The sequence below is a fragment of the Epinephelus moara genome, chromosome 21 (genome assembly GCF_006386435.1).
Source record: "Epinephelus moara isolate mb chromosome 21, YSFRI_EMoa_1.0, whole genome shotgun sequence".
Classification (NCBI taxonomy): domain Eukaryota; kingdom Metazoa; phylum Chordata; class Actinopteri; order Perciformes; family Serranidae; genus Epinephelus; species Epinephelus moara.
The window spans coordinates 5,139,491-5,165,155 of NC_065526.1; the positions used below are offsets into that span (position 1 = coordinate 5,139,491).

The 25,665-nt window shown below is 42.0% G+C and overlaps 3 protein-coding genes across 6 annotated transcripts in view; 2 read left to right on the forward strand and 1 right to left on the reverse strand.

Annotated features, from left to right (window-relative positions):
* Positions 1-1,227: 1,227 nt before the first annotated feature.
* asb10 (ankyrin repeat and SOCS box containing 10) lies at positions 1,228-8,153 on the forward strand. Its single transcript, XM_050032869.1, has 5 exons — positions 1,228-1,648; positions 2,931-3,198; positions 4,700-5,204; positions 5,752-5,865; positions 7,484-8,153. The coding sequence occupies exons 1-5, from the start codon at positions 1,324-1,326 to the stop codon at positions 7,667-7,669; spliced, it is 1,398 nt and encodes a 465-aa protein (XP_049888826.1). The 5' UTR covers positions 1,228-1,323; the 3' UTR covers positions 7,670-8,153.
* A 1,939-nt stretch (positions 8,154-10,092) lies between these two features.
* Positions 10,093-12,580, forward strand: gbx1 (gastrulation brain homeobox 1). The gene is made up of 2 exons (XM_050032870.1): positions 10,093-10,831; positions 11,530-12,580. The coding sequence occupies exons 1-2, from the start codon at positions 10,381-10,383 to the stop codon at positions 12,042-12,044; spliced, it is 966 nt and encodes a 321-aa protein (XP_049888827.1). The 5' UTR covers positions 10,093-10,380; the 3' UTR covers positions 12,045-12,580.
* A 6,944-nt stretch (positions 12,581-19,524) lies between these two features.
* agap3 (ArfGAP with GTPase domain, ankyrin repeat and PH domain 3) overlaps positions 19,525-25,665 on the reverse strand; it is a 162,385-nt gene continuing 156,244 nt past the window's right edge. For 3 of the 4 annotated variants that reach the window (XR_007569092.1, XR_007569093.1, XR_007569091.1), the window contains exons 18-19: positions 21,177-23,722; positions 19,525-21,138 (exon numbers count right to left, since the gene is read on the reverse strand). Coding sequence is in view for 1 of the 4 variants with exons in the window: in XM_050032859.1 (XP_049888816.1) it covers positions 23,492-23,722 (231 nt within the window). In the remaining 3 variants the exon portion in view is untranslated. The other variant, XM_050032859.1, reaches the window with a different exon arrangement.

Sequence of the window (25,665 nt, forward strand, 5' to 3'; positions counted from 1 at the left end):
AAGATGGGATCGGTTTTGCGACTGGATAGAATTTCTACCAACATTGGAAAATGGTGGTCCATCAGTCAAAAGAGATGTTTGTCAGATGCCTAGCGAGTAGGCTTAAGAGGCTTAATTATGTGCCGTCCCTCTGCCATCAGAACACTACACGTGGGGCAGAGTGACACAGCGGTTGCCAGTCATTCAGCCTAATGTTCTAATGCAGGGAGCCATGTGGATACATAAAATCCATTAAGGCTCTGGAAAGAAAAAAATACTGAGCAGAAAGAGACATTTTGCAAACACATACTCACAGGAGTTTACAAATAAGGCTTTCTTATTTGGTCTTCTTTTAAGGAAAATTTGACCCTTAAAAGTTGCCAAAAAAATCTAAAAGTCAGCCATTACTTTTTAAACCTTTTTTTAAGGTTTAACAGTGGAAGCTCTGCTGGGAATGGCAAGAGTATGTAATGCAATTATTTCACCCTTTATATGGACTGTTCTTGTGCAGCACATTTAGAGTAGGAGAGGTGGAAACACACCAAATGCATGGATGGATTACTGAATGTGTTTACAAGGCATACACTGATGAGTAAGAGACTCGAAATAACAACAAAAACATGCGAAGGAACTGCAAAAGGTACAAAATAACGAAAAGAAACAGGGAAAACAAGCATAAAGAGACACAATATGACCACAAAGAGATGCACAGGAAGTGCAAAGAGACACAAAATAAGGACAGAAACGGGGAAAACAAGCAAAAAAGGACACAAAACGACAACAAAAAGGAGAGGTCATGGGGACTTTTGCGTATCTGTGTCGAGGGCCTTGTTGTCTCACAGTTGGTCTGTGACTAAAGTTGTATTTTTATGTCCAGATTTATAAAATCTATAAATATATCTATCTTTGTTGAGGAAGCATACCTCTTTGCTGATTAGAGTCTTGTCTAATTAAGTAGCCTGTGTAATTTAAAAGATATTTTCTATCACCCCCCGCTACAAAAGCTTTTATCGCAGTTACAAAACACAAGTTTATTCAACTCATTTGATACTGGCAGCCTGACAGAGACACTTCATAGCTGTTACTTTGCTGGAGGCAAACAGGAGAGGCTCGAGTGGCTGCATGTGAGACATAAAAATAGCATTACTTGTCACACTCCAGGGAGGGTCTCATACCGAATATCAAAACAACTCTGTGAACCAACCCTGTGAACAGCCGGCAGGCACATAGTGGACATTAGCCAGAGAGAACAACAACAGACACAGAGAGACGGGCCTTTTTAGACGCTCCCCCTCACTTAATCACACACTACCACTTTTCTCTGTGAGAGGCAAGCCATTCAGCATGTCGCGAGGCAGCTTTGTCTTCACATCTATGGCCTTACGCTCTCTTGAACTTGACGAGGACATGCTGGAAAGACACAAGTACAAGAAGCAGGTGGCGTCCCATCACTTCAATAGCTATATGCTGAGGAAGACGATCAGTGACAGGGCACCGCTGAGGTCCAGCACTGCCATGCCTCCAGCTGTCTGCCAGGACGTGGTCGTCCAGAACGCTCTGTATACGGGAGACCTGGAGGCCATGCAGCACCTCTTTCCTAGAGGATCCACAGTGAACCTCATCATCGAGCCGCAGGGAGGGGACATGCGCTGGGTCGCCACAGGAGAAGGTAGGAGACAGCATCTGTTTTCATTAGAAATTAATTCAGGAATTCATACGATTTGGTACAGCTAAACAGCTTGATTGTATTTCCTGGAGATTAGCATCCAAAATTAACTGAAGTGAGAGACATTACCTGTGATGTTGTGGGAAAGAGAGAAAGTAAATCACTGCTTTAAAATGTTTTAGAATACATCTACAAGCTATATGTAACTGGTGCATCTCACCCTGACCCAGTATTAGACACAGTGATGCAGTATTTATAGAACCAGAGCACGAGGGAGTATTTATAGAATCTATATGTCCACCACATACACAGACTGAGGAGTCATGTGTTTGTTCTGTGCAATAATAATCCATTGTATTCAATACTGGCCTTTCACTGATGTCAAAAATAAGCTTTATGCTTTTTTTATTTTGTGAAACTAACATTTTGAGTCAAGTTTGGGTTGTTTGTCCCTAAAAAGTAATGTTCAATACTCTAAGTTAAAATGTTGTATGGATACTTTACACTAGTAATGGGCCTTTGCAATACTAAAATCGTTCTGTGTATCAAAACAATGTGTTTCTCCAAAACTTCTGCAAGTGCAAGAGACAGCATTGTCTGTTGACATGGTGTCTTAGCTGAATCAGTGGGCAGGTGACATGTAACACACCAGTCATTGGCTCCCATGCCACTGCGCTGGCAAGGTTCACAGGGTCAAGCAAAATATCACATATCACCACCCTGAAATAGCCCTGTCTGCATAAACAACCTGCATATGCACTTTATTTCCTTCGAGACAAGCCGGCGGACTAAAATTTGAATAAAACAATCTAGTTAGCTCCAGTATGGCGTACGTGGCACCTAAAATAAAGTACCGCAAACAAAAAAAGTACCGCACTGATGTGATCGCCACAGCCAAGGCCTCGGGTTGTGTCCTGCAGTTCTGGAACTCTCTGCTTGTGGGTGATGAGCTGACGATTCTCAGCATCGTGGACGATGATGAGTATGAGTACCTTATAGATGCCATTTATGACACCAGCAACATCGAGGAATGGAAGAACTACAGATTCAACTACAGAATCCTGAGTAGGTTTATCAGAGCTTTGGTGTTATATCACAGTGAAGCCACTAACTGTAAACTGGCTACTTTTGTTGTGTCATGCAAGCAGTAATACTTGTTAAGATGTATGTTCTAATTGACAGCAAAACCCCTCTTAGATGACTAATATGCAACATGTCTGCTTGTTTACAGCGATCCTAAGCGTTGAGCTCAGAGTTAATTTTATACTGTATTCTCTGCTGGCAGGACTATGGTCGCTGAGTTATGAGCAGGAGCTGACCACACCGCTTCACATCACAGCCGGCCGAGGCTTCACGGACTGCCTGAGACTCCTGCTGCAGCGTGGGGCCAGTGTGGACCTTGCACCTGGGGGCACCACTGCCCTGCATGAGTCTTGTGAAAACTGCCAGCCAGAGTGTACCAAACTGCTGCTGATCCATGGCGCCAACGCCAATGCTGTCACTGAAGACGGCCTCATGCCTCTGCATTTGTGCACGAGCCCCGAATCCTTCGAGTGAGTGAAGTAGAACAGAACTATAAAGTATAACAAGCACAAAAGAGTAACACAGTCTCACTTTAACATGACCGGCTCTTGTTGATAGTGCATGAAAACAAGCTAGCACGTAAGCAGAGAACGTGAAATGGTGGCGCAAGATATTGTTATCATTCAGGGCTCAGTCCAAACCTCGAGGGTGGGGGGGCATGCTCCTCAGGGAGATTATTTATGGCAGCTATATGCACTATTTTGAAGCTGTTTGAGATAATAGAGTGCCAAAAATCTGCACACCATTTAGGAAAAACATAATACTTGCCAAGGATAAAAAAAAACATCCCGTAGAGTCTACATCCTGTTTTGTATTTAATTGTTCTCCAACTGTCTTCATCATTCTGAAACAGGAACACAGCACTCACTGATACTGATTTTTCTTTAAACATATATAGGGTGGGAATTTAGTCTAAACAGCAATATTAATCTTAAAATCCTATTTTTGTTAAATTATGCTGGGGTAGAGTTTATAGAATAAATGTTAAGCTGATAAATCTGCTAAATTTGAATCGATCCAATAAAAATCTAGACTGCTCTAATGATAGTTGTAGATTTCGGGGGAGACACAGGAGACACGTTTCCCTCAGTATTTAGAACATGTGCATTTGTTTCACTCAATAAAAGCATGAAAGTAGCATAGGACTTTATTTCCGCAAAATTGAAAATTTATTTACACCATAAATTGATGCAAACAAAGTCAACTGAATGCAGGAAATGAACTGGCTGATGCTAAATATATGTTGAAATGAACCCTATACCTTTGATTTGCAAATCAATCAATCAATCAGATCAATCAGAGGAACATTTACTCAATTGTATTCAATTTTTTAGGGAATACCATAGATTTGGGGCTTCTGAGAAAACATTCAGGGAAGCACCCCCCACTCAAACTTGATCAAACCTAGTGGCATAAAAGGAGACCCAGCCTAGACATCAACACACATTGGGGCGGCAGTAGCTCAGTCCATAGGGACTTGGGTTGGGAACCGGAGGGTCGCCTGTTCAAGTCCCCGTCCGGACCAAAAATGTGGAGCGTGGACTGGTAGCTGGAGAGGTGCCAGTTCACCTCCTGGGCACTGCCGAGGTGCCCCTGAGCAAGGCACCGAACCCCCCAACTGCTCGGAGCGCCTGTCATGGGCAGCCCACTCTGACATCTCTCCATTTAGTGCATGTATAGGTCCAGTTTGTGCATGTGTGTGTTCGGACCTGTGTGTAATTGACAACAGAGTGTAAAATTGAATTTCCCCTCGGGGATTAATAAAGTATATAAAATTAAAAAAAAAAAAAAAAAACAAATTCAGGATCATGTCTTGTAAGAAAATAATTGTAATAATATCCACATTTACTCCTGTGTTAAATGGAATCCAGTTTAAAGTCAATTTAATTTAACACACTGGAACATTATCATGAAAGTGTACTTCATCTGAAACTCTGCTCTGTTTACATGGGAATACAACTCTGTCTGCAGATGTGCCAAGCATCTCCTTCAGTACGGTGCGGCAATCAACGGTCGCACTCTGGATGAAGACGAAACTCCCTTGCATGTTGCAGGCAGACACGGCCTCCCAGACCACACTGAGCTCTACCTGCGCTACGGAGCTGCTCTGGACAAACAGAACATCGAGGGTCTCACGCCCTTGAACACTGCTTGTTCACAACCCCAGGAGGTGCAGGACCTTGAACGTTACTTCAAGGTGTGCAAGATGATGCTGGAGGCAGGAGCCAACATCCAAATTATGGACCAGGACAGACGCACCCCTTTGCACATGGCCTGTAAGAATGCCAATCCAGACATAGTGGATCTGCTGCTGGCTAACGGTGCTTGTGTTAACGAAATGGACTACGGGGGTGAAGCTCCAATGCACAACATCCTGAAGGTGGTGTGCTACAAGCGTTCCCATCACCCCGAGAGAATCGTCCGTGCTCTGCTCAACCACGGCTCTATTCGGGTGTGGCCTGGAGCTCTGCCAGTGGTAGGAAATCAAAAGATACAAAGATCCTTAGGGATAAAATGTGTGCACATGCATTTCATATCAGCTAAAGCATTGCTGATTGCTTTGTAGTGGTATATTATATTTACAGCATGAACCAATTATTCATCAAGGTGTCCCATTTTGCATAATTAGCACATACCTCACATGTAACACCTCGAGAAAGAGTCTTGAAACACTAAACACTTCTTTGCAATATTCCAGACTTCACAACTTCACATTCAAATCATTCCCATTTCATGACACAACATGAAGTGTTGCACTCTCTGCGGGAAACAGACTACAACCATCAGTGAACCCACGTGCACTAGACAAAATGCCTGGTTCCTAATTAGGCAAGTGTTAATAGGAGATTAATTAGCACTAATTGCATAATTTCCAGTTAAACCCCTGGAGGGAAGACCAATCTGTTCATTTCACAAGTGTTTAATTACTTTATTTCTTCAGTTCTATGGAGTCACAAGCTTGCTCATGAACTTAAATGATGATTATATGAATCTGTGCTGTGTGTTGTGGTGTTTCTTTAAAGGTTCTGAAGCATTGCTGTGAGTCTCCACACACCATCGAGGTTCTGCTGAACGCCTACAGTCACCTCAAAGTCACAGACACCTGGGTTGAGGCGGTGCCACCGGAAGTGTTTAAGGCAAGCTCATTAAATAATTATTTCATGAGCTGGGTGCAGTGTCGGTGTTTTAAGACAAATGTTTCGATATGTTGTGTTTTTTTTAATGTTGTATCTATGTTTTACCTCACCTTCTCTCGTTTTTAATTTCTGTGTGCATGCCAAAAGTTGCATGTTTTGGGGCACAATATCTGGACCACACTAAGACCATGAAAGCTCCATTAAAATCAGTGCTAAGTAAGTTAGTTTTGATAGTTCAACAGCTCTTAACAGCACTCTTAAGGCCCAGACACACCAAACCAGCATCAAAGAACTAGTGAGGACAAAGGCCTTTGTCTCGGCCTAGTTGCACCAAGCCCCAAGGAACAGCAATGAGCTTTGAAGCCAATTTTACATGTTGGCCAAATGTGGAATTCCAACGTCTGGGTCCATCACATGATGCCATGGGCCCCGAAGGACTTTTTCCCATAGACTTGCATTGTGAAAGTTTGTAAATCAGTGGATAGATTTTTTTTGAGTGTCACAACAAAATGATTTGTTCCACTATCAGGATTTGATCCTTTAGATGCCACATTTAATAACTCTGGAAGAGCAGTGCAATTAAAGCATTTTTTTGCCCAATCCTTTTGTTTATTACTGTGGGCAGAAGTTAGCCACTCAGCTGCTTAAAGCCTCAGGCGCTACAGTACATCCAGGTAATTTCATACAGCAGAAACAGAGCAATTTTGGCGTTATGTGCCACTGAGCAATTTTCAAGGAATGAACAGGGCCCCACCTCCAACGATGTATCCAGTTCTCTTTATACATCTATAGTTGCACTTAACAAACTGCAAAGACTAAAGCCATTGGCCAGCTAGCTATACGTTCTTCTGCTTGTGCCTGAGAGGAAATAACTCTCCATACCAGCAGGCAGCATTAGTCTGTATTCGTCATTCAAAAGCAGCTCTGTAGGACAGGTGAGCGCCCTATGTACAAAGGCAGCGGCCTTGCCGCAGCGGCCGCGGGCATGATGCAGCCTGCGGGCCCAAAGCCCAAAGAAAAAAACAGGGGAACTGCAAAACCAACAGGACGGATTTAAGACACTAGCTAGCCAGTTAGCATACTAACAATATCACCTGATGTTGGAGGAACGAATGATATTTACCATGCACCAAAGAACAATGACACAATCATGAACCATTTCTGCAAAAGAGCTCAATGGCGAAAGAAAAAGAGCTGAATTGGCTGGAAAAAAGCAGATAAGGGCTGTAAAACAAGGGCCACAGACACCCCCAGTGGCCCAACATTGGCCAACAGCTGACCATTGGTTTGGTGTGTCAGGGCTCATCATAGTTGAGGTGTTCCATCAGATAGTAGGAGAAACTCTGAAGCCTTTGAATACAGAATTAATGTATACAAAAACATTGAAATGATGATATCAGTAAAACAAAATATGCCAAAAAATTAAATGTCTTCTGCAGGTTGTTTATAGCTGTAGTGTGTGTGACAGTGGACCACACTAATATCCTAAGCAGAACAAAGCTAATGAAGATGAATAGCTTACTGAGTGTTTATTTAATTATTACTGCCATTTACTGTAAATTGAGACAAATAAAATCTGTGCTTCACCAACTGATCTCATGTATTTTAATCCCAACAGGAACACAAAGAGTTCTACCAGTCCATCTTCTCTTTGGAGCGGACCCCTCGCTGCCTGCAGCACTTGGCACGCTGCAAACTCAGGAGCTTCCTGGAGGGCCGGGTGCACAAGGTGGTCCCTAAACTCAACCTGCCCAATTTCATCAAGAACTACCTGCTCCTGGAGTACAGAAACTACATCCATTAAAAACACTTTGTGTTGTGTTAGTGTGACTCCTGATGAGGACAGAGTGCTGCTACATGTGAAGCACGAAGCGGCTGCTCACTGGATAATAAGTCAGGATCATAATTAAAACAGCTGCATCGACTGTAGCACTTTACAGCAGCACACTTAATAGTTTTAAATACATTTTGTGCCACACATTTCAGGATGAAGCAGCAGCTGCCTGTCACTTTTATTCCAGTTAGTTTGGTTTTGTACCACAAGAGGGAGCTACAGACTAGAGCTGATGAAATAGATAGCAGGTATGCAATTGTATGTTTTATATATTTTCTATTATTGAGATTACATTTTTTAAAACTCGTGCACTTGATAGTTTAGGGGCTCAGATGCTTGTGTTTTCATACATAATGATTATCACGGTAGTTTGATGTTAATGCGCAAAGTGATGGTGTGTTGTACATTAAGGATTGCCTTAAAATATTTGCATAAATAATTATTCCCATCGGTGTTGATGTAATTAGGCGTTTTATATCAAAAATAAGGCTTGATGCAAAATAAAATATTCCACCATGGCTGTGTCATCTGGTCATTTTTTATTATTATTTCCTGTTTCATGTTATCTCTTTCCTCTGCGTGTAGTCTGCTGCTGCTGAGTGTCGTTTTTCTATTTTTCTACACTCTCGGTTTTTGTATTAATGACAAAAAAAATACATTTAAAAAAAAATCAGATTTCTGTTTTAAAACTACACCCAAGGTTTAAAAAGATAAGCTGCAAGTTTAAATTAAAAACAAGCTGCAACATTAAAAAGATACCGATTGTAATTTATGCTTTTATGAAGAGATCCTGATAAAGTTGTTCTTCTTTCACCTGCACAAAGATGCAGAAATGCAAAACGAAAAAGACAAACAAGAGTCCAGAAAGTTGCAGCCGTCAGTGTCTCTTAGCGAGAGAAAAAAAAAAGTTAAGTTGGAGGACTCATTACGGCCACACGACTATTATCTGCAGACTTAATTTCACCCATTTACATTATATTGAATAAACAGCAGCGACGATTTTTAGCACTTCTTGTGACAATTAAAATATACAGACTATTTCGTTATAGAAGGCTGTAGGAGGCAATTTCTATTAGGGCCTACTTCAACCATCCTGCGTAAGACTTATATTTCAAACGCCAGAAATAGTTGAAAATGATGAGTATTCTATATGGATGTAAATCTGATTTGATCATTACGAATGTGACTTGAAAAAATGTTAATAAAAAGTGTAAAGAGGAGCTGTGAGTTGCTCTCCAACAGAAAGGCAGAGGAGCTCGGCAAATGGTTTCAATAGATCACAGAGAGGTGCTGCTGAAGTCACTTGCAATTATAAGAATTAGCCTGGCCTGGCCCTCCACTGCTAATCAGAGTCGGTGGTGATATGTTTATGTCCTCGTGCAATCAGACGACCAGTTGGAGAGCCCGGGCACCCAGGACTCAATAGGGCTAATCATCATCAGTTCCCATTGCCAGTTAAAAGGTGAAATGATCTGCGATTAAAGCAGTGCTTAAAGAAAAGGAAGGTGATTTTTTTTTCCACCCTCTGTGTGCATTTTTTGATCAGGAATGAATTATACGCCTCCCTGCGCGCAAAGCAAAATGTGTGCGTTATTTCATGTATAAAAATTAAAAGTTTAAGGGGGATTTAGTTGACAGATGATGAGCAAGAGACGTTACAGTTAATAATGCACATCTTTTTTTAATTCCCCCGAGTTCAAACAAAGTGGAGTCCCTCAGATTTGACTTTGGCCACTCTGTGTGTCCGTGTCCACACTGCTGTTGACCTCGCATAAACGCCTTTTATCTGAATCTAATTTCGCGCAGAGTATCTCTCTCCAGGGAACAATTGTTGCAGCACTTCTTTTTCCCCCTCTGAAGCCAAACGCATTGTTTTTAACCGCGGAGAATAGGACAGAGAGCGGAGAAAACATCTGCCTCTCCTCCCTCCTGACTCTGATGCCCATCGGCCCCAATATTCCAACAAAAGCCACCGTTGTTTTACGCTGTCCCTTGAATCCAGAGTAATTACTTATCATCAATCAAAATTAATAATAGCTGATTGGGTTGGTGTGGTCAACGATTATAGAAGGGGAAGGGCTGGAACAGTCTCTCACACCGTTTTGCAGTCAATGGTGAACCTGGCAAAAGGGGAGGGAGGGCTGGGGGGGTGCGACCCGTCTATTTGGTCTCCACTGGGAAACTACCGCCTCTCAAGACGGCCAAAAAGTCAGAGGCTGAATAAGGAAATGAAGCGTAATTTGAGGAAGATGGATGAGCCCCCAGGGAAACACCCCCTTTTCATTCCTCTTGTATTGCAGATGATAACCAATGCGCTCTCGCCCTCTCTCTCCGCGCGCGCGCACACTCACACACACATACGGTGCATCGGAGAGGGGCGGAGGGAGGAGTTGCAGAGAGAGGGGAGAGGTAGATAGATAGAGAGAGCGTGTGTTTATGTCTCAGTGTGTGACAAATAAGAGGGAAAAGGTAGCGGTGGGGCACACAACAAAGCGCCCGACTGACTGACGCATATAGAGTGCAGAGATCCGGAGAAGCAGTCCAGTCCCAGGGATGACAATACGACAGAGGATCTACTTTCAATCCACTCTGTCTTTGAACTGAAAGTTTTGCGCGTCGCCGAGGAAAAGGACACCTGCTTTCAAGTTTCCACCAAATCAAAAAAGTGTTTGCCTGCAAAAATGCAGAGACCAGGCGGCCAGGGGACGGCGTTCTCAATCGACTCCCTGATAGGGACTCCTCAGCCCAGACCGGGACACCTGCTCTACACGGGCTATCCTATGTTCATGCCGTACAGACCTTTGGTTATTCCACAAGCTTTATCCCACTCGCCTTTATCGTCTGGTATACCTCCACTCGCGCCTTTGGCTTCTTTTGCGGGACGGCTCACCAACACGTTCTGTGCCAGTTTGGGACAGGGGGTGCCATCCATGGTGGCGCTTACCACGACCATGCCAAGTTTCTCGGATCCTCCGGACAGTTTCTACCCGCCACAAGAACTCCCAGGTCCCCGTTTAAGCGCCGCCGATCCCGGAGCGAGAAGGCAGGAAAGTCCGCACTCTGATGAGCTGCACAGCCGGGACAAGGGCTCCGAGCTGCTCAACTTCTCGGAAACTTTCCAAACAATATCAGGTAAGCTCGGCCTCATTATGTATTCATGGTATTTTAGCTAATCTGAACCTGGAAGCTGGTGCGTAAAAAGTGACCGTTGTGCGTAAAAATGCGTTAAAGCGGATATTGTTGGTCCATGGCGATAAAGTTTGATCTCAGGGATGCGCTCGAATTAAAAGAAAATGTTGCATCAGTTTTGCCACCATTGCAACATAACAGAAATATTACTGATACATTTATTAGAGCTCAAACTTATGTGGATGCAACCTGATGACAGTTTAAATAAAATCTATCGATCCAGATACATTTATTTGAAAAAGAACAGCCTGTCATTGAAATTATTCCTGAATTATTCTTTATATAATTATAATAAATTGGAGAACATGCTTAATCACATTTAAAGTTAACTTAATTACAATGAATTTTAAAAGGGAGATTAAATTAAACTGTGTTAAGTTGCCAAAAACAGTTGCAGTGAAAACTTACAGAACAACTCCAGGGCAGCTGTAACGATCTTAATATGAGTTCAGTTGATGTTTTATCTTGTAAAAACATTTTAGGTGATTCAGAAATCTGGTTCGTGGCTATTATCTCTACCAGCCTACTAAAACAACACAATGATTGATGTCTGACGTTGTAAGCCATTGCGTAATGGTCGTTTTTGGCTCAAGTGACTCAATGTGAATGTGTTTCTTCTTTATTTTTCCTTCACGTTTTAGGTGAGACCAAACTGTACAGCTCAGACGACGAGAAGCTGGACCTAAAATCAGCAGACACGGTGTGCAGTGACCGGGAGGACAGCTCCGCAGACAGCGAGAACGAAAGTTTCTCGGACGGGAACAACTGTGGCTCCCTGTCCCAGAAGAGCAAACTAAAAACCGGCTCGCAGGAGGCGCTACCGACCGGCAGCTCCGCGGGGAAGAGCCGGAGGAGACGAACAGCTTTTACCAGCGAGCAGCTGCTCGAACTTGAAAAGGAGTTTCACTGTAAAAAGTACCTTTCTCTGACTGAACGCTCCCAGATTGCACATGCACTTAAACTGAGCGAGGTGCAGGTGAAGATCTGGTTTCAGAACCGTAGGGCCAAGTGGAAACGGATCAAAGCCGGCAACGTTAACAACCGCTCAGGAGAACCGGTGAGAAATCCCAAAATTGTGGTCCCCATCCCCGTGCACGTCAACAGGTTTGCTGTGAGGAGTCAGCACCAACAAATAGAACAAGGGACCAGGCCATGAACTCTGATGAAAATCAAAAAATATTATTATTAATAATGATAATAATAAAAACACTTACATTGACTCTGTTCCACTGATTCGTTGAACGCATGAAGCACAAAAAGGAGGACTCGATTATTTTGTCTGAGAGGTGAGACTGAGCAGAGGAGATGGTTTGCTCGCAGACAGATCAATTATTTGGCAATACGCTGTCATTTTTATTTATTGCTCTGTGAATATGTAAATATAAATGGGTAAAAATTGGTACAAATGGGCACTATGAGATGAGACTGTAAAGATTTTTTTTAAGTATTTATATGTAGGGCCAAACTGTTTCTGTTGCATGTCCTCATTTGGTGATTTTTTTTGTTTTGTGTTTCGTACAATTTGTTGACCACATTTGCATGTAAGGCGGTTTACATTTTTTTTGTTTGGCAACTGTAGGAAACACCTTTGACAGCTATTTGTGAAAAAAAGAGAAAAGATGTGAAGGAAATAATGACCAAACAAGGGACAACTGTAAAGTATATTGACCTAATAAATCGCTTTATACGAAAGTTGGAATCCAGATTGAATTATTATTGTATGGAGGGTAAAGTAAATATGTTTTTATGGTTGCGTAAAAATGTCAAGGAATGATTTTATTCTGCTAAAATGAAAAAAGTGGCCTATATTGTTGGAACATAGCGATTTATTTTTCAGTGCAAACCACAGTCTGGCGGGTATTTTGATATTATGTAACACATTTTAAATAAATAAAAATCACAAAGACGCAATTTTAAATTTAATAATGAGGATATTTCCACTTCACTTCTAAATTTATGAAAGCGTTAAATAAAAAACTGTATTTCTCTTTGGCATTTAAAGAGCTTCAGCGTTGCAGCTGCAAAGTTCACAAACATTCGACTGTTTTCAGTGATGCAAAGTCTTAGTTAGTTTTAATTCTTTATGTTACAAATTATTATTTTTTTCCAACAGAAGCACCAGGATCTCAAAGGCAGATGTTTTTTAAACAGCAGCTGTGATTGATTTCTCTTCAGGAGGCCATGTTGTCTCAAGTGGACTGATGGATCCCCATTAGACTGAGAACATGCAACACACTGTAATGAACTTATCTATCAGTCACTGCAGACAGAAGCAAACCGACAGCAGCCATCACTAATCTGATAGGTTAAAAATTAAGTTGGTAAAATAATAAAAATGGACTCTGCAAAAAAAAAAAAAAAAAAAAAAAAAAAAAAATCATAACAGGAAGTAATTTATTGAGACAATTTTAAAGGCTGCTAAAGATGATAGTGTTGCTTCTATGACATATTACATAATGGACCTTTCTTAAATGATAATTTAATTATTGAACTTAATTCTAGAGAGATTTGATATTTAATTAAAATATAGACACCAGTAGAAAAATCTTAAAAATATAGTAATAATAATAATAACAGTGGGAAATTATTACATGAATTCTAATTTTTAAAATCTTTTATTCATTATACATGAGGCAACATGACTTCTAAAATAAAAAATATTTTAGCTAATAATTAAAATAATTTCCTATAGCTGCATTACAGTTACAGACCTCATTTGCAGGGATGGCTACACTGACACACTGAAACACATTCTTAGTACTCACTCAAACTAAATATGGAAAACTTACATGGCAATGTAAAATTCTGGAGCAGCAATATTAAAATAATCGCTCACTAAAATAATGTCCGGCCACGTAGCTATCAAATGACAGCAGAGGAGGAAGAGGGCTTGATGTTTTATGCAAACCTTCAGATGTATGTTTCTGAGGCTTACACAGTTTCTCTGAACTGTTTCCAGAGAAGTCTCATGTTGGAATAATTTCACTTCAGCTCAGATGAGAGGCGTGATTGGTTTTTCCTGTTTCCAAAATAGACCCAGGCCTCAAGCCATGTTTGAGCCACTGCAGCAGCACCTGTTGAGGTATGGTGATAGGGTGAGAGTCTTTAAATGTTTTATTAATATGTCATTAAATTAAGCAGCATTCTTCTCGATCAGTGGTTAGAATATAAAGGGTGACACTGTTATAAAAATATTCTTGAATACAGCAGGAAACAAATCATAATCGTGCATTTAATTTCCCCTCAAGCCTCTCATGGACACACACACTGAAAATGATTTTTGACCTCAGCGCATAAACAGACATTTCATGACCTGGGCACCCATGAGTAGTAAAGTTTATTCCACTGTCCACCTCATACATCAAGACTGTGACACTTGGATGGGGATTCAAGGAGTGATGCTCGTGTGAAGGAGCGGTGGAAGTTTTATTATGGTCCAAGAGCTGACTAATATAGATGGTCAATTCCACGACGTTGTGCCAGAGTGCAACGGCTATTTCCGTCCCCATGAGCTGCACGGTGGAGGTGACGACGAGGAGCCGTGACACAGCTCAGAGGCTAAGGTCATGGTGGTTGTTATGATCTAGATCCTGGGAGTGGGGCAGCTTTATTATAAAGTAAGGGAAATTATTAACTAAAAGGGTGACATCTTAAAGGATTTGATGATTCAAAACACTAAAATCATGTCACTTTATTTGGCTATAAATATAGATTTGTGTGATTCTGTAAATCCTTTATGAGCTTTAATAATCTCTCTGCCATTAAAGCTACTCTTTAAGTGAACACCTCAGTCTCAAGACAGCCTCAGTATCACTCTGCCATTCTGCTACTTGAATCACAAATTGAAATATCAGAAGTTCTCTCCAGCGAAGACATTAAACCATTTCCACATTCCCACCTGGAGAGAGAGAGAGGGAGAGGGAGAGGTAAGTGAGGGACCTCATTACTTGCTGCTTGTGTGAGCGCAGGCTGCTCAGCGCCGACTGCAGGCCTGACTTCTTGGGAGGGTCCGGACGGTCGTGGCTACAGTGATGTATGGGCAGATGCATCAAATCGCACAAGATAAACAAGCGATGAGTTTCATCAGGGCCATCATAGCTTTAATTTGGCTGCCTAATGAGTCAGATCTAGTGGCGGAGATAAGAGTTGTCAGAGGCCCAGCTCTAATGAATTTCTTGCCACTTGTAATCAAGGTTGCCTGTCTGAGGGGGGATGATTAATGGAACCCTGGAGGATTCCCTCGGCCCTCAGCCTTCATTACAGCTAATGCATTCTCAGGCAAATTAACAGAGAAATGCAGGCAAAAGCCAACGGGGAAGGGGAGAGAAAGAGAGAGGGAAGGGGGGAGAATGGGAGAGAGTGATGGGAACAGAGCGTTTATGTAAGACAAAGGAGAGAGAGAGGGGAGGATGAGGAGGAAGATAACATGGTGGGGATGAAACAGCCCCGGTTGGCAGCAGGAGAGGGAAAGAGAGGCAGGGGATGTGCTGAAATCCTCTGATTAGCGAGAGGTTCAAGGATATGGAAATGAAGACATGAGTTTGGGGTCGGTTAGAAAGGGCCAAGGTGCAACATGGATGTACTGGGCAGACATGATGGAGCTGAAATTGATAAATGGATGTTCAGGTCTGGGGGGGATTCAGGAGAGGAGAGATGGTCAGACGGAAGGAGAAGAGTGGATATAATTATTGGTTAAAGAGGTTAAAAAGGGTGAAGGGAGGACAGGAAAACAGGAAGCAACAGTAACCTGTGCAAATCAAAACATGCTGACACAAACGCCACCTTGGAGCAACATTTATGTTACGACCGGGCACATCACTGTCTGCTCGCTAAACAGGCTGTTAAAGTGGCCCGTGGCCAAGCAGCCCCTACATGTTATGGAAATATGGATTTAATGTTTGCAAATATGGTCTCGTCAGGTCTTTGTGTACCCATCCATCAGCCTCAGACCCACCTCTGCAATCTTGGAGGCAATTTGTCTGAGAAGAGGTGGGCGGCAGAGAGCCCTCCTCACTGTTTAGCAGGCCCTGATGAAATATCAAAACACACAGCAGTGCAAGCGAGCGCTCCAGTCTCACCACAACAAACACAAGTGGCCGGGGTCTGCCAAGGCGTGAGGAACGGTAATAAATTACAGGACACAGTCTTATAGTGAGATTACTCGGGAGGTGTGCACTAAATATGATTCTGTTTAGGGTCATTCAAGCAAGGCCTTTACAGTTTGACATATAAAGGGAACGTTGACCTCAAAATCAAACCAGCACATTTTTCCTCTTACCTGTAGCGTTATTTATCAATATAGATTGTTTTGGTGTGAACTGCTGAGTGTTGGAGATATTGGCCGTAGAGACGTCTGCCTTCTCTCCAGTATAATAGAACCAAATAGCGCTCGGCTTGTGGTGTTCAAAGCGCAGAAAAAAATACATTTGAAAAACTCAACATCAATGTGTCTTTCCAGAAATCATGATTGATTACTAAAGATAATCCACAGACCTTGTTGTGAGCAGTACCATGGAGGAAATATTTTATTTCTACCAAACACCAACTGTATCACTGTGCAGAAGGAAGAGTGCATCTACTCATGGATGAGAGTGTGTGCATGAGATGTAAACATTAATGGCGTCCTCTCACGCCTAAAATAAAGAGTAAAACAACTGGGTCACAACAACTATGTTGGCGAATATGTGGGCATACAGAGGCAACCCACACACATATTTTTTGGGAACGTCACAAGCTACACCGATTCTGGGAAAATGTGAATGTTAGAATCAAAGAAATTCTGGGATGTGCAATACCTTATAACTGTAAAGTTATGTACCTTGGAAATATTAAAGAGAGATCTGGGCTATGGAAAAAAAGATCAGCACAGAGTAACAAAAAATGTTTTTGTTAGTAAATGGAATATGATACATGAACTTCAAGATACTGGAAATATATATATCCTCCTCAGCTGTAATGTTAGCTAGCTCAGCAGTGCTAGGTGAGCTAGCAGTAGATGCACGCCTCCTTCTGCGCAGTGATACAGTTGGCGGGTGTAGTTTGGTAGAGAGAAAGTAGTTCCTACATGAAACTGTTCAAGTTCTGTGGATCATCTTGAGTAACTGGGTCATTATTTCCGGAAAGAGACAATGCTGTGTGTTTTTCAAAAGTGTTTTTTGGGACTTGGAGCACCACAAGCTGAGCCCCATCTAGTTCCATTACACTGGAGAGAAGGCAGACATCTCCACGACCGATATCTGCAACACTCAGTAGCTCACACCAAAACAGTCTAGAGCAGGGGTAGGCAACCTGCGGCTCTATAGCCCCTCTTCAATGACTCCCTGGCCAAAAATTAAGCTACATGGAAATGAATCATGATTATTTTTGAACACTGAAATTTTAATTTATCATTGTTGTAGGCCCTAAGTGATTCTTACTTTATCCAGTTGTAAAAAAGTGTAACCTATTAGCCTACAACGAATCAAATAAACGTTTCAACATTTCGTCAACTACAATGTGAGTCATAGCTACGTCCATGGCCTGGCACCTTTTCTCTAAGTTTTGCGGAACATCAAGAGCAATGACTTGTCTTGAGTCTCCTTAGCAAGGCTAGCCGTAGATTCTAAATCCAGAAAGGAAAAGTCTTGGAAATACTGAATTTAATAGTGCAGAAACCTGAATAAAACATTTGCTGCAAGGTACCAAACATTCATAAATACCTTACAGCAGAGTAGCCACCTAATGGTGAAACATATTAATGATGAGACCTATATAAATGCTGATAAGCTAATTTAGACTTAATAAGGCTTACCTTTATCATAAGGCTCAAATTTATTTTGCGGCTCCAGACAGATTTAATTTGACCAAAAAATGGCTCTTCTGGTAGTAAAGGTTGCTGACCCATAGGCCTATAGTGACAAACTCATGGGGAATTATCACTTGACTTTCCACTTCCCCTCAGACCTGAACTTTTAGATCTATTTTAGTGTCTTTTATCACATTGTTTTGGTTTTTCTGGCCCCAAAATTAGCTCTAGAAACTCACTGTGCACTACCTGCCCAGCACCAAACAGCAGACAGGCCCAGTTAGCAACTAGCTGGTGAACATAGTGCAGCATTTAGCAGCTAAAGAGCCAGATATTTCATTGAGGAGATGGTGGAGAGCAAACAGAGATTAAAAGGAGGGTGACAGTTGGACTAACATTTGTCAGGAGGACAAAGCTGGATGTGTAAAAAGGCAACTATTTGCTAATATCAACTTAAAAGGTGATGATATGTCAATGATGTGTTTACAGGTTTTTTTTCCGCTGCTCCAAAGTGGCCAAAAAAAACAATAATGAAGGTTTCAATTTTTCTGTACATTAAAATATTCAGTACCAAATAAGCAACAATCAAAGTTAAAGGTATACTACGCAGGAATAGTCAATTACTTTTTGTAAGCATGCTAAAATTCACTGTTGTTTTGCGTCAAACTTTGTCCACTTGGCGTTTTGCTGCAGTATATTTGTGGGGTTTTTTGGGCACTGTGTCCATGATTTTCGAAGCTTCCTCTTGGATGCTTGCTGCTAATGGTCTGCCACCTGGTCGCTACCTTTTATAAAGTCCCAACCTTACCTCCACACTCGCCCAGAAACGTCCCGACCACAGCAAAATAAGAAAAAATGAGAAAATACGGGCAGAGGCTACGTTCTCTGCAGATAAATACACCGCCACACACATCTAGGGCGTCATAAGTGATGAATAAGAGGGATTACTTTTGTATGAGTCTATACATTGTTTCCTGTTTGTTTGTTTTTTAATCCTATATAGTATATCTTTAAAAAGTCAGCTAATCTGCTGCAATAGACCTGTCCGTCTGTGGGTGTGGGCTGATTGACAGACTAACCAAACAACCGATCCACCATCATCAGATTGTGATTCAAATATTGCTAATTGGTGCAGGGATATGCAACATATCTGTTTTCCTGTGTGAGCCTCCACTTAACTAGTGAGAAGAGAGATAACCCAAACTGTCATGTGCTCAAGTAGGACCCCATTAGCGCTGATAAGAAATCTGACTGATACATTTTTGGAGGGCCTTTAAGTGTGACCTGAAGCATTGTGGCTCCATGTCAAGCCAGCACGGAGGGAGGAAGTGGAAACCCTAAAGACAAACCAGGTGATGAAACTCAAACAAAGCCGGCCAGCAGAGAGAGGAAGGGGATGAAGATATGCTGAGACAAGATTAGCAGGAAATAAGAAGTGGATTAGTGAGGGCTTGACTCCTCTGAACACTTAGACCTTTCACTTTTCCCCACGGTGTTGTGCTGCCTGACACTGAGCCTGGCTCTTTATCTTAATCCTCTTCCACCAAACTGTTGGGGGTCCCACAAGCAGGAAGTGGAGAGAGGTTGCTTTACTTACCTCAACACCAGCTTGGTTGAATTGTCTTGGACACATTACCAGGACTGTTCCAGTGATGCTGAGTGTCTCCAGGAAGTTTGATGAAGCAACATGCAAAAGGGAAGAACATGAAATGGCAGTATTTGTTGAAGTGATAGTGGGACTTTAATCTGAAAGACATGTCTCACCTCGTCAGCAGGTCATGAACAGAAGCAGCAGGAGTGTGATGGACGATGGATGAACACATACACGAGACAAATGCGTCAATTTCCCTAAATGCAGGGAAGGCTACTTCGTTTTATTTGAGTGTTTATTAATAGGTCAACAGTCAGCCAAGCATCCAAGCATACAACAAGTTACTCTTTAGCTTTTGCTTTGTTTCACGTTCTGAACGTAAGAGGAATTACAATAGGAAAATTAACTTGAACAAAAAACAAAACAAAACAAAAAAAGATATTTACAAACTGCATTATAAATATGTCAAATGTACATCATTATACACAAGTACCAAAGATGGTCGGTTAATGTCGAGACCAAACAGAAGTACCTTAAAAATATGCCTAAGGTGGAACAAAAAACAACATATCAAAATATGGTTCATGGGTCAAAGGGGACCGTTGACCTAAAACCAGTTTAGTTTGTTTCTCTAGGAGGAGCTTGTCTTCAGATAAAAGCATTAAGCTAATATGTACACTTGTTCATATGTTGTGTCTGGGAAAAACAGGCAGGTTTCTAGTGTTTTTTTTTTTATCATCTACAGTATGTAAATAAGGGTTCATCAGGGTAATCACTATAAACATTAAACTCCCCACAGTAATCCCCTCGGACACTGAAATGTACTCACGGAAACAAGTTGGTCAAGTAAAAATCAGAAATAAGGCCAGTACCACTGTACAGTACGAGTAAATTTGAAGGTAGCTGCTTGAATTTGTGGTCGGTTTTGGGATGTCTTGAAGAAATAGCTTGACATTTTGGGCAATGTGTTTATTCGCTTTCTTGCTGAGACTTATAGCTGTCGGTTAACTCTCATGCTTGTGCGTTAAGTCTGGAGCTAGAGCCAAGAGACGCTTAGCTTTGCTTAGCTAGCTAGCATAAAGACTGGAAGCAGGGGGACACAGTTAGCTCGGCTCCTTCCGATGTTTGAAAGTCTGCCTATGTGGTGTAAACGTTATGCTAAGCCTTTGGACACCAAGTCCGTATTTTTCATACAAAATTGTTGCACGTTTAAAAAGAGATACGACTTCATGTTGTGTCAATCACATTTAAGGCTCCCTTTACATATGACAATAGTTATGTCGGTTGCAAACGTCACTGTCCTCCATGCCTGCGTCCATTATGAAAGCATTGATGCAGCCAATAAATGGCACTAGAGGGCGGAGTCAAAAGTTTTGCACGACAACAAATAAGGCGATGGTGGAGGAGGTTGTAATATTGTACCTTTGTATGGAGGTAGGGCTGTAGATGGAGGTGGTCTGTGCGGCCATTATAAATCCCGACACATGGACAGAGCATTCTTTTCACTAAATATTATAATATATTACCAATTTGTTCCGCTTTGCAATTATTCAAATTTCTTGGTCGTCTCCTATGGTCGTACCTCTCTTGAACTACACTACATTGCGTCCACAATCTGTGGTGGTACTGCTCCGTTTCCTGCATGTCTGTAAGCTTTCAGAAAACATGCACAAATACGGACGAACGGCTCCGTCCATCTCCGTCTTCATATCTAACGTTGAGCATAAATGAGCCCTTACACACCGACTCCAAGACTTTTGTCCATCATTCAAGTTTTCAGGACAGGTTTCGATTTTCCACATTTTTTTTTTTGCATCTGTCAAAGGCCTTTAGAAAGTTGCTAGAGTAAGAAGCAGCGAAGAAATGTGGCGTAACCTGCGGGAGTAAGAAGCAGCGAAGAAATGTGGCGTAACCTGCGGACACTAAGTATCCACAACGAGAGTGCGTAACAGGTCAGAGGCGGCCATGGGGCCAGCAAGAAAAATTCGGCGAAATATTTGGAAGTAATTTTCTTCTTGAAATCTTCAATGACAAAGAGAAAGTAACGTGGCCTGTTCAGAAATGCACAACGGCGATGATGACGCCTACAGCAGTGTGCAACTTAATAGCCACACTGCAACACTTTATAACTCAGGTAGCGGCGGTGCCAAATGCAAGAAGCAGGCAGAGACTGGCGAAGAGGTAACTCCAGCGGAGACAAGCAAGGGAGCAAATGCGTCTTTGCCCCATATTGCAAATTTTGACAATGAATAGAAAAATAAAGGTGCAAGGGTTCTGTGTGGAACACGCATATGAAAAATCCAATGTGCAAATCCGGTGTTTGCTAAGCTAGGCTAATCACCCTCTGTCTCCAGCTCCGTACAGAACACACAGACATGAGAGTGGCATTAATTCTCTGATCAAGACAGCGAATAAGCATATTTCCAAAAATGTCAAACTACTCCTCATATCACTATGGTCATTTACAAACATCCTCTTTGGACCACATATTCATTCACCATGGGCTCTGCAAACAGGACTACTGTAAAGCAACAACAGAATCCTGAAGATAAGATCGTACAAAAAGTTAATAACTTGCTCTGTAAACATACACATCCTGCCTCTGTAAACCCATAAAATCAAGACGGTTTAAAACCTTAAAAATGGCAGTTGAATAAAAGGGAAAGTACACGGTAGACATTGTGCCAACTCCACCTGAATTCATCTCTTACCTTTACTATAAATGAACTGGCTTATCATGTCAGTGGAATACTGTACATTTGTATTAATGCAAAGAGAGCCAAACTAATTATACGTCCCTCTAGGAATCTCCTTGCTCACTTTATACCTAGATGTCTCGCTTCAGTCACTTCAACGCATTATGTGTTAACTCCCTGCTTTTAGGCTGACACTTAAGGAAAATGATTTTTTTTTAATTTAACTCTAAAAGTCAAAGTTCAAACTGTTCTTATAAGGAATAAGGTGAAGGAACAAGAACTACTTTTTACAGCGATCTGTACATCAGAACACAGTTATGTTCCCAAATCTTCACTGTCTCCAGTGTCCTCTCTCCCATGTTTATGAACAGAAATGCCCAGTCGCTCTTTGCTGCACACGGTCACGGACGAAGACATAAGCACACGTGTTGTACAGTTAATGTACGGATGCACACACACAGTACCACATATGTATTTCACAGCAACAAATGGAGGAAATGCTCTCGAGAGTACCAATTACTACAGCCTTGGGCCACAGGAGGCGAATGGATGCTCCGGTATCTATGTCAAACAATTATCAACACGATCTAGTCAGTCGGAGAATTACTCCAACAAAGACGCCATTAATGGTACGATTTCACTGTTTCAATCAAACCTTTGAATTTGAATGAATTCTGATTGAAGAGGCACGCTTACAAAGCCATGTGGCTCGATGGTCATAAAACATCATGCCCCTTAATTCCTTTGTAGTCACGGACACTTTTACTGGAGGATCACGATAAGGGTGGCAGAGGAAATGACTCACTTTCACCCAATAGGAATTCTGCAATCAACTCCTTTATGATGATCCGAACCCATTTTCCTGTGAATTAAGTATCTAAATCATTTGGACTCTTCAACTATAATTGCTTTGCCTTTGTATATGAATAGTATGTCAAGAGTTTGATAGCTGTGTTGAAGACATGCATCATTACTAAAAGCTGTAACAGCCATCGAGATCATGGAAGATTTAGTTTCTTTTCCCACATCAGTGTTTTCTTGTCACTTGTAAAACTATTCCTCACAGTTTTATGATATTATGCTTAAGGTTGGAAATTTGAAGGAAGTTTCTCATTTCAAGCTCATTATAAAATCAGTTCACGTCGCAGAAGGGGAAGACATAAAAGGAAATGTTCAAGCATTAAGGAAATGCTTTTCGTAGGGAAGGTATGAATGCCAAAGTAAGTCATTTGTTTGGTTGGTGCTTAAAAAACAAAAAGCTTAAAGCTGATCGTGATCATTTCAGACCAAGACTGAATGAATTCAACAAATAAAAAATAATAATATAAAACAAACAATGTACAATGTCCGAACCCCAAACGCCCACATCTTTCGGCATAGTGAAGTATAAACAATGAGTCCATGGCTCCTGATATCTCTCCATTGGTACTGATTCTGGGTTACACAGTGTGAAACAGAGGTGGAAGTACTGGGAAGAGACAGGAGCAGGTATGGGGTTGTTGGTGTGTTTGTCTGCGGCTGCTCTCCGGCTCCTACATGATGCTGATGCTGCGGTTCAGCTCACACTGGGCGTTGTTGTTGTTGATGTTGGGATTGGGGTTGCGGCGGCTCATGTTGGGTGTGGGCACGGACGTCAGGCTGCTTGTGTCGTTGGGGCAACCGTGCTGAACTAAGATATCAGCGCACTCCTGGCTGCCGGCCCGCCGGGCGTAGGACAGCGGGGTCTGACCACGAGCGTCCCGACTCTTCACGTCCACACCGTACTGTGGGAGAAAATGACAGGTATGAAAGGCAGGTCAGATACATGATTTTACATATTTTGGGAAATTTCCAAGGATTACCAGTATGACAATAGGATTTTAAAAATAATATATGCAATGCAACCACTCTGTAGATGAACTCTTTTTAATACTTCTACTCAGAAGCTCAATTTTTTAGCTTCCCCCGATTTCTTCCTCCACTTTTTCCCTTCACTTTCTACAACCAGAAGCAGTTTTAAAGCTGTAAGTTTAATCGCAGTAAGGATTTGTTTACCATAAACTACAATGCTCACTGTCGTCTTGGATAAGGCAACACAATGACACGATGTCAAGCTCAGCTCACATCCCATTTGTCATTGATTCTGACTCTGTTCTGTTCCCGGGGGGTCTTTGCTGCTGCTCTCCCTGCCTTAGGATTTCCATGTAGGCGCATGGAAGGGCAGGGAGGTTTGATTTCACTAGCCCCTTTTACACTGCCAGATTTTCCGCAAATGTTGGGCCGTTTTGCCGGCAAGCTGCGAGCGTTTAGACACACAGAGCAAGATTGGCGAGTTGATCTGAGGTGCCCAATTTTCCACCTCGTAGGGTAGACATATTGGCGGAACCCTTTTTAGTTTAAAAAGACCGAGGCGGCCTTCCGCCACGTGAGGGACTGTTGAAGACTTGTGGGAGGAGCTGTTGATGACGCTGCACGTGCGACCCATTGGCGGTGGATAAACAGGAAACAGCTGATAGCAGGAATGACCAGCTAGTAGCAAGAGGGAAACACAAACCTGACAGACACTGTAAAGATGAGCAACTGGGAAGACAAGGAATTGCGCGCCCTTCTTGTCCTCGCAAACAAAGAGGCCATTAACCGTCAGATGACGGGGACGGTGAAGAACGAGCCGACTTACGAGAGAATCACCGAAGGACTGACTAGCGGCGGCTTCCCTCCCACGTCGCTAGTAACACGCTGAGCTACATGTTTTGCCCCCGAAAAAGGCGCATTCTGTATAAACAAAAGTAAGCAGGCGGCATTTTGCTGCACTCCCCGATTTTGTTTTTATACTGCCAATGCTGAAAAAAGACTGATTGGGCTTTCCTGCAAATTTGCACAATTCCTGTCTAAAAAGGGCTTCTGCCTCAGGCTTTCTTTGTTTGCATGTGGAAGGGCAGAGAGGTGTGCTCTCTCCACCTTAGGCTTTCCATGTAGGCCCATGGAAGAGGCTTTCTGCGTAGGCCCGAGGTAAGGCCCTAGAACGGAGCCATGCCGCCAAATACAAAACTGCAAATAGAAATAACATTTTCTTTGACTAAAGTGTTCCTGACTGAAATCAGGGTATTTTTCATTCAGTATCTGCAAAACCTGAACATTTGAGCGGTGAGCATTATACATACTTTAACAGCTTTAACCCCCTCAACATTTTCTTGCAGCATCATTGAAGTATTATGACATGTTGTATATTTTGTATCTAAATGTCCTTGACATAATATATAGAAATATTCTCTTTATCAGTGGTTCCCAACTGGTGGGTCAGGGTCCAAAAGTGGGTCGCGGGTCCATTCTAAATGGACAGAAGTGACTCGCAAACATGTCAAGTTTATTTTGAAGTACAGTGAATTTCCGGCACAGAGTTTTTAGAGTTTTTTCTGGTTACTAAGAGATAAAAAATGTTCAGCTTCACGTAAAACGCTGCAGCTGCTTGTCACTGTTGAACCACCCAGTCAGTTTTTTTCATCCGAAATTGTCGCACATATAAAAATAAATACGAATTCATGTTGTGTCAATCATGTTTGCACACTGAGTCCAAAACTCTCGTCCGTCATAAAAACTTCTTGACGTACACCAGGAATCTGTGAAGACAATGTGGCGGCGGGACACAGCAACGCCAAGACAGAGAAACAGGGAGCACAGAATCATTTCATGACTAAGATAGCTCACTTTTAACAGGTTAAATAGTAAT

Excerpts from the sequence above, each read along its gene's own strand:
- gbx1 (XM_050032870.1), top strand. The coding sequence starts at position 10,381 with ATGCAGAGACCAGGCGGCCAGGGGACGGCGTTCTCAATCGACTCCCTG. Across the intron at positions 10,832-11,529 it reads AACTTTCCAAACAATATCAG|GTGAGACCAAACTGTACAGC; the intron begins GTAAGCTCGGCC and ends TTCACGTTTTAG.
- asb10 (XM_050032869.1), top strand. The coding sequence starts at position 1,324 with ATGTCGCGAGGCAGCTTTGTCTTCACATCTATGGCCTTACGCTCTCTT. Across the intron at positions 5,205-5,751 it reads GGCCTGGAGCTCTGCCAGTG|GTTCTGAAGCATTGCTGTGA; the intron begins GTAGGAAATCAA and ends GTTTCTTTAAAG. Across the intron at positions 5,866-7,483 it reads TGCCACCGGAAGTGTTTAAG|GAACACAAAGAGTTCTACCA; the intron begins GCAAGCTCATTA and ends TAATCCCAACAG.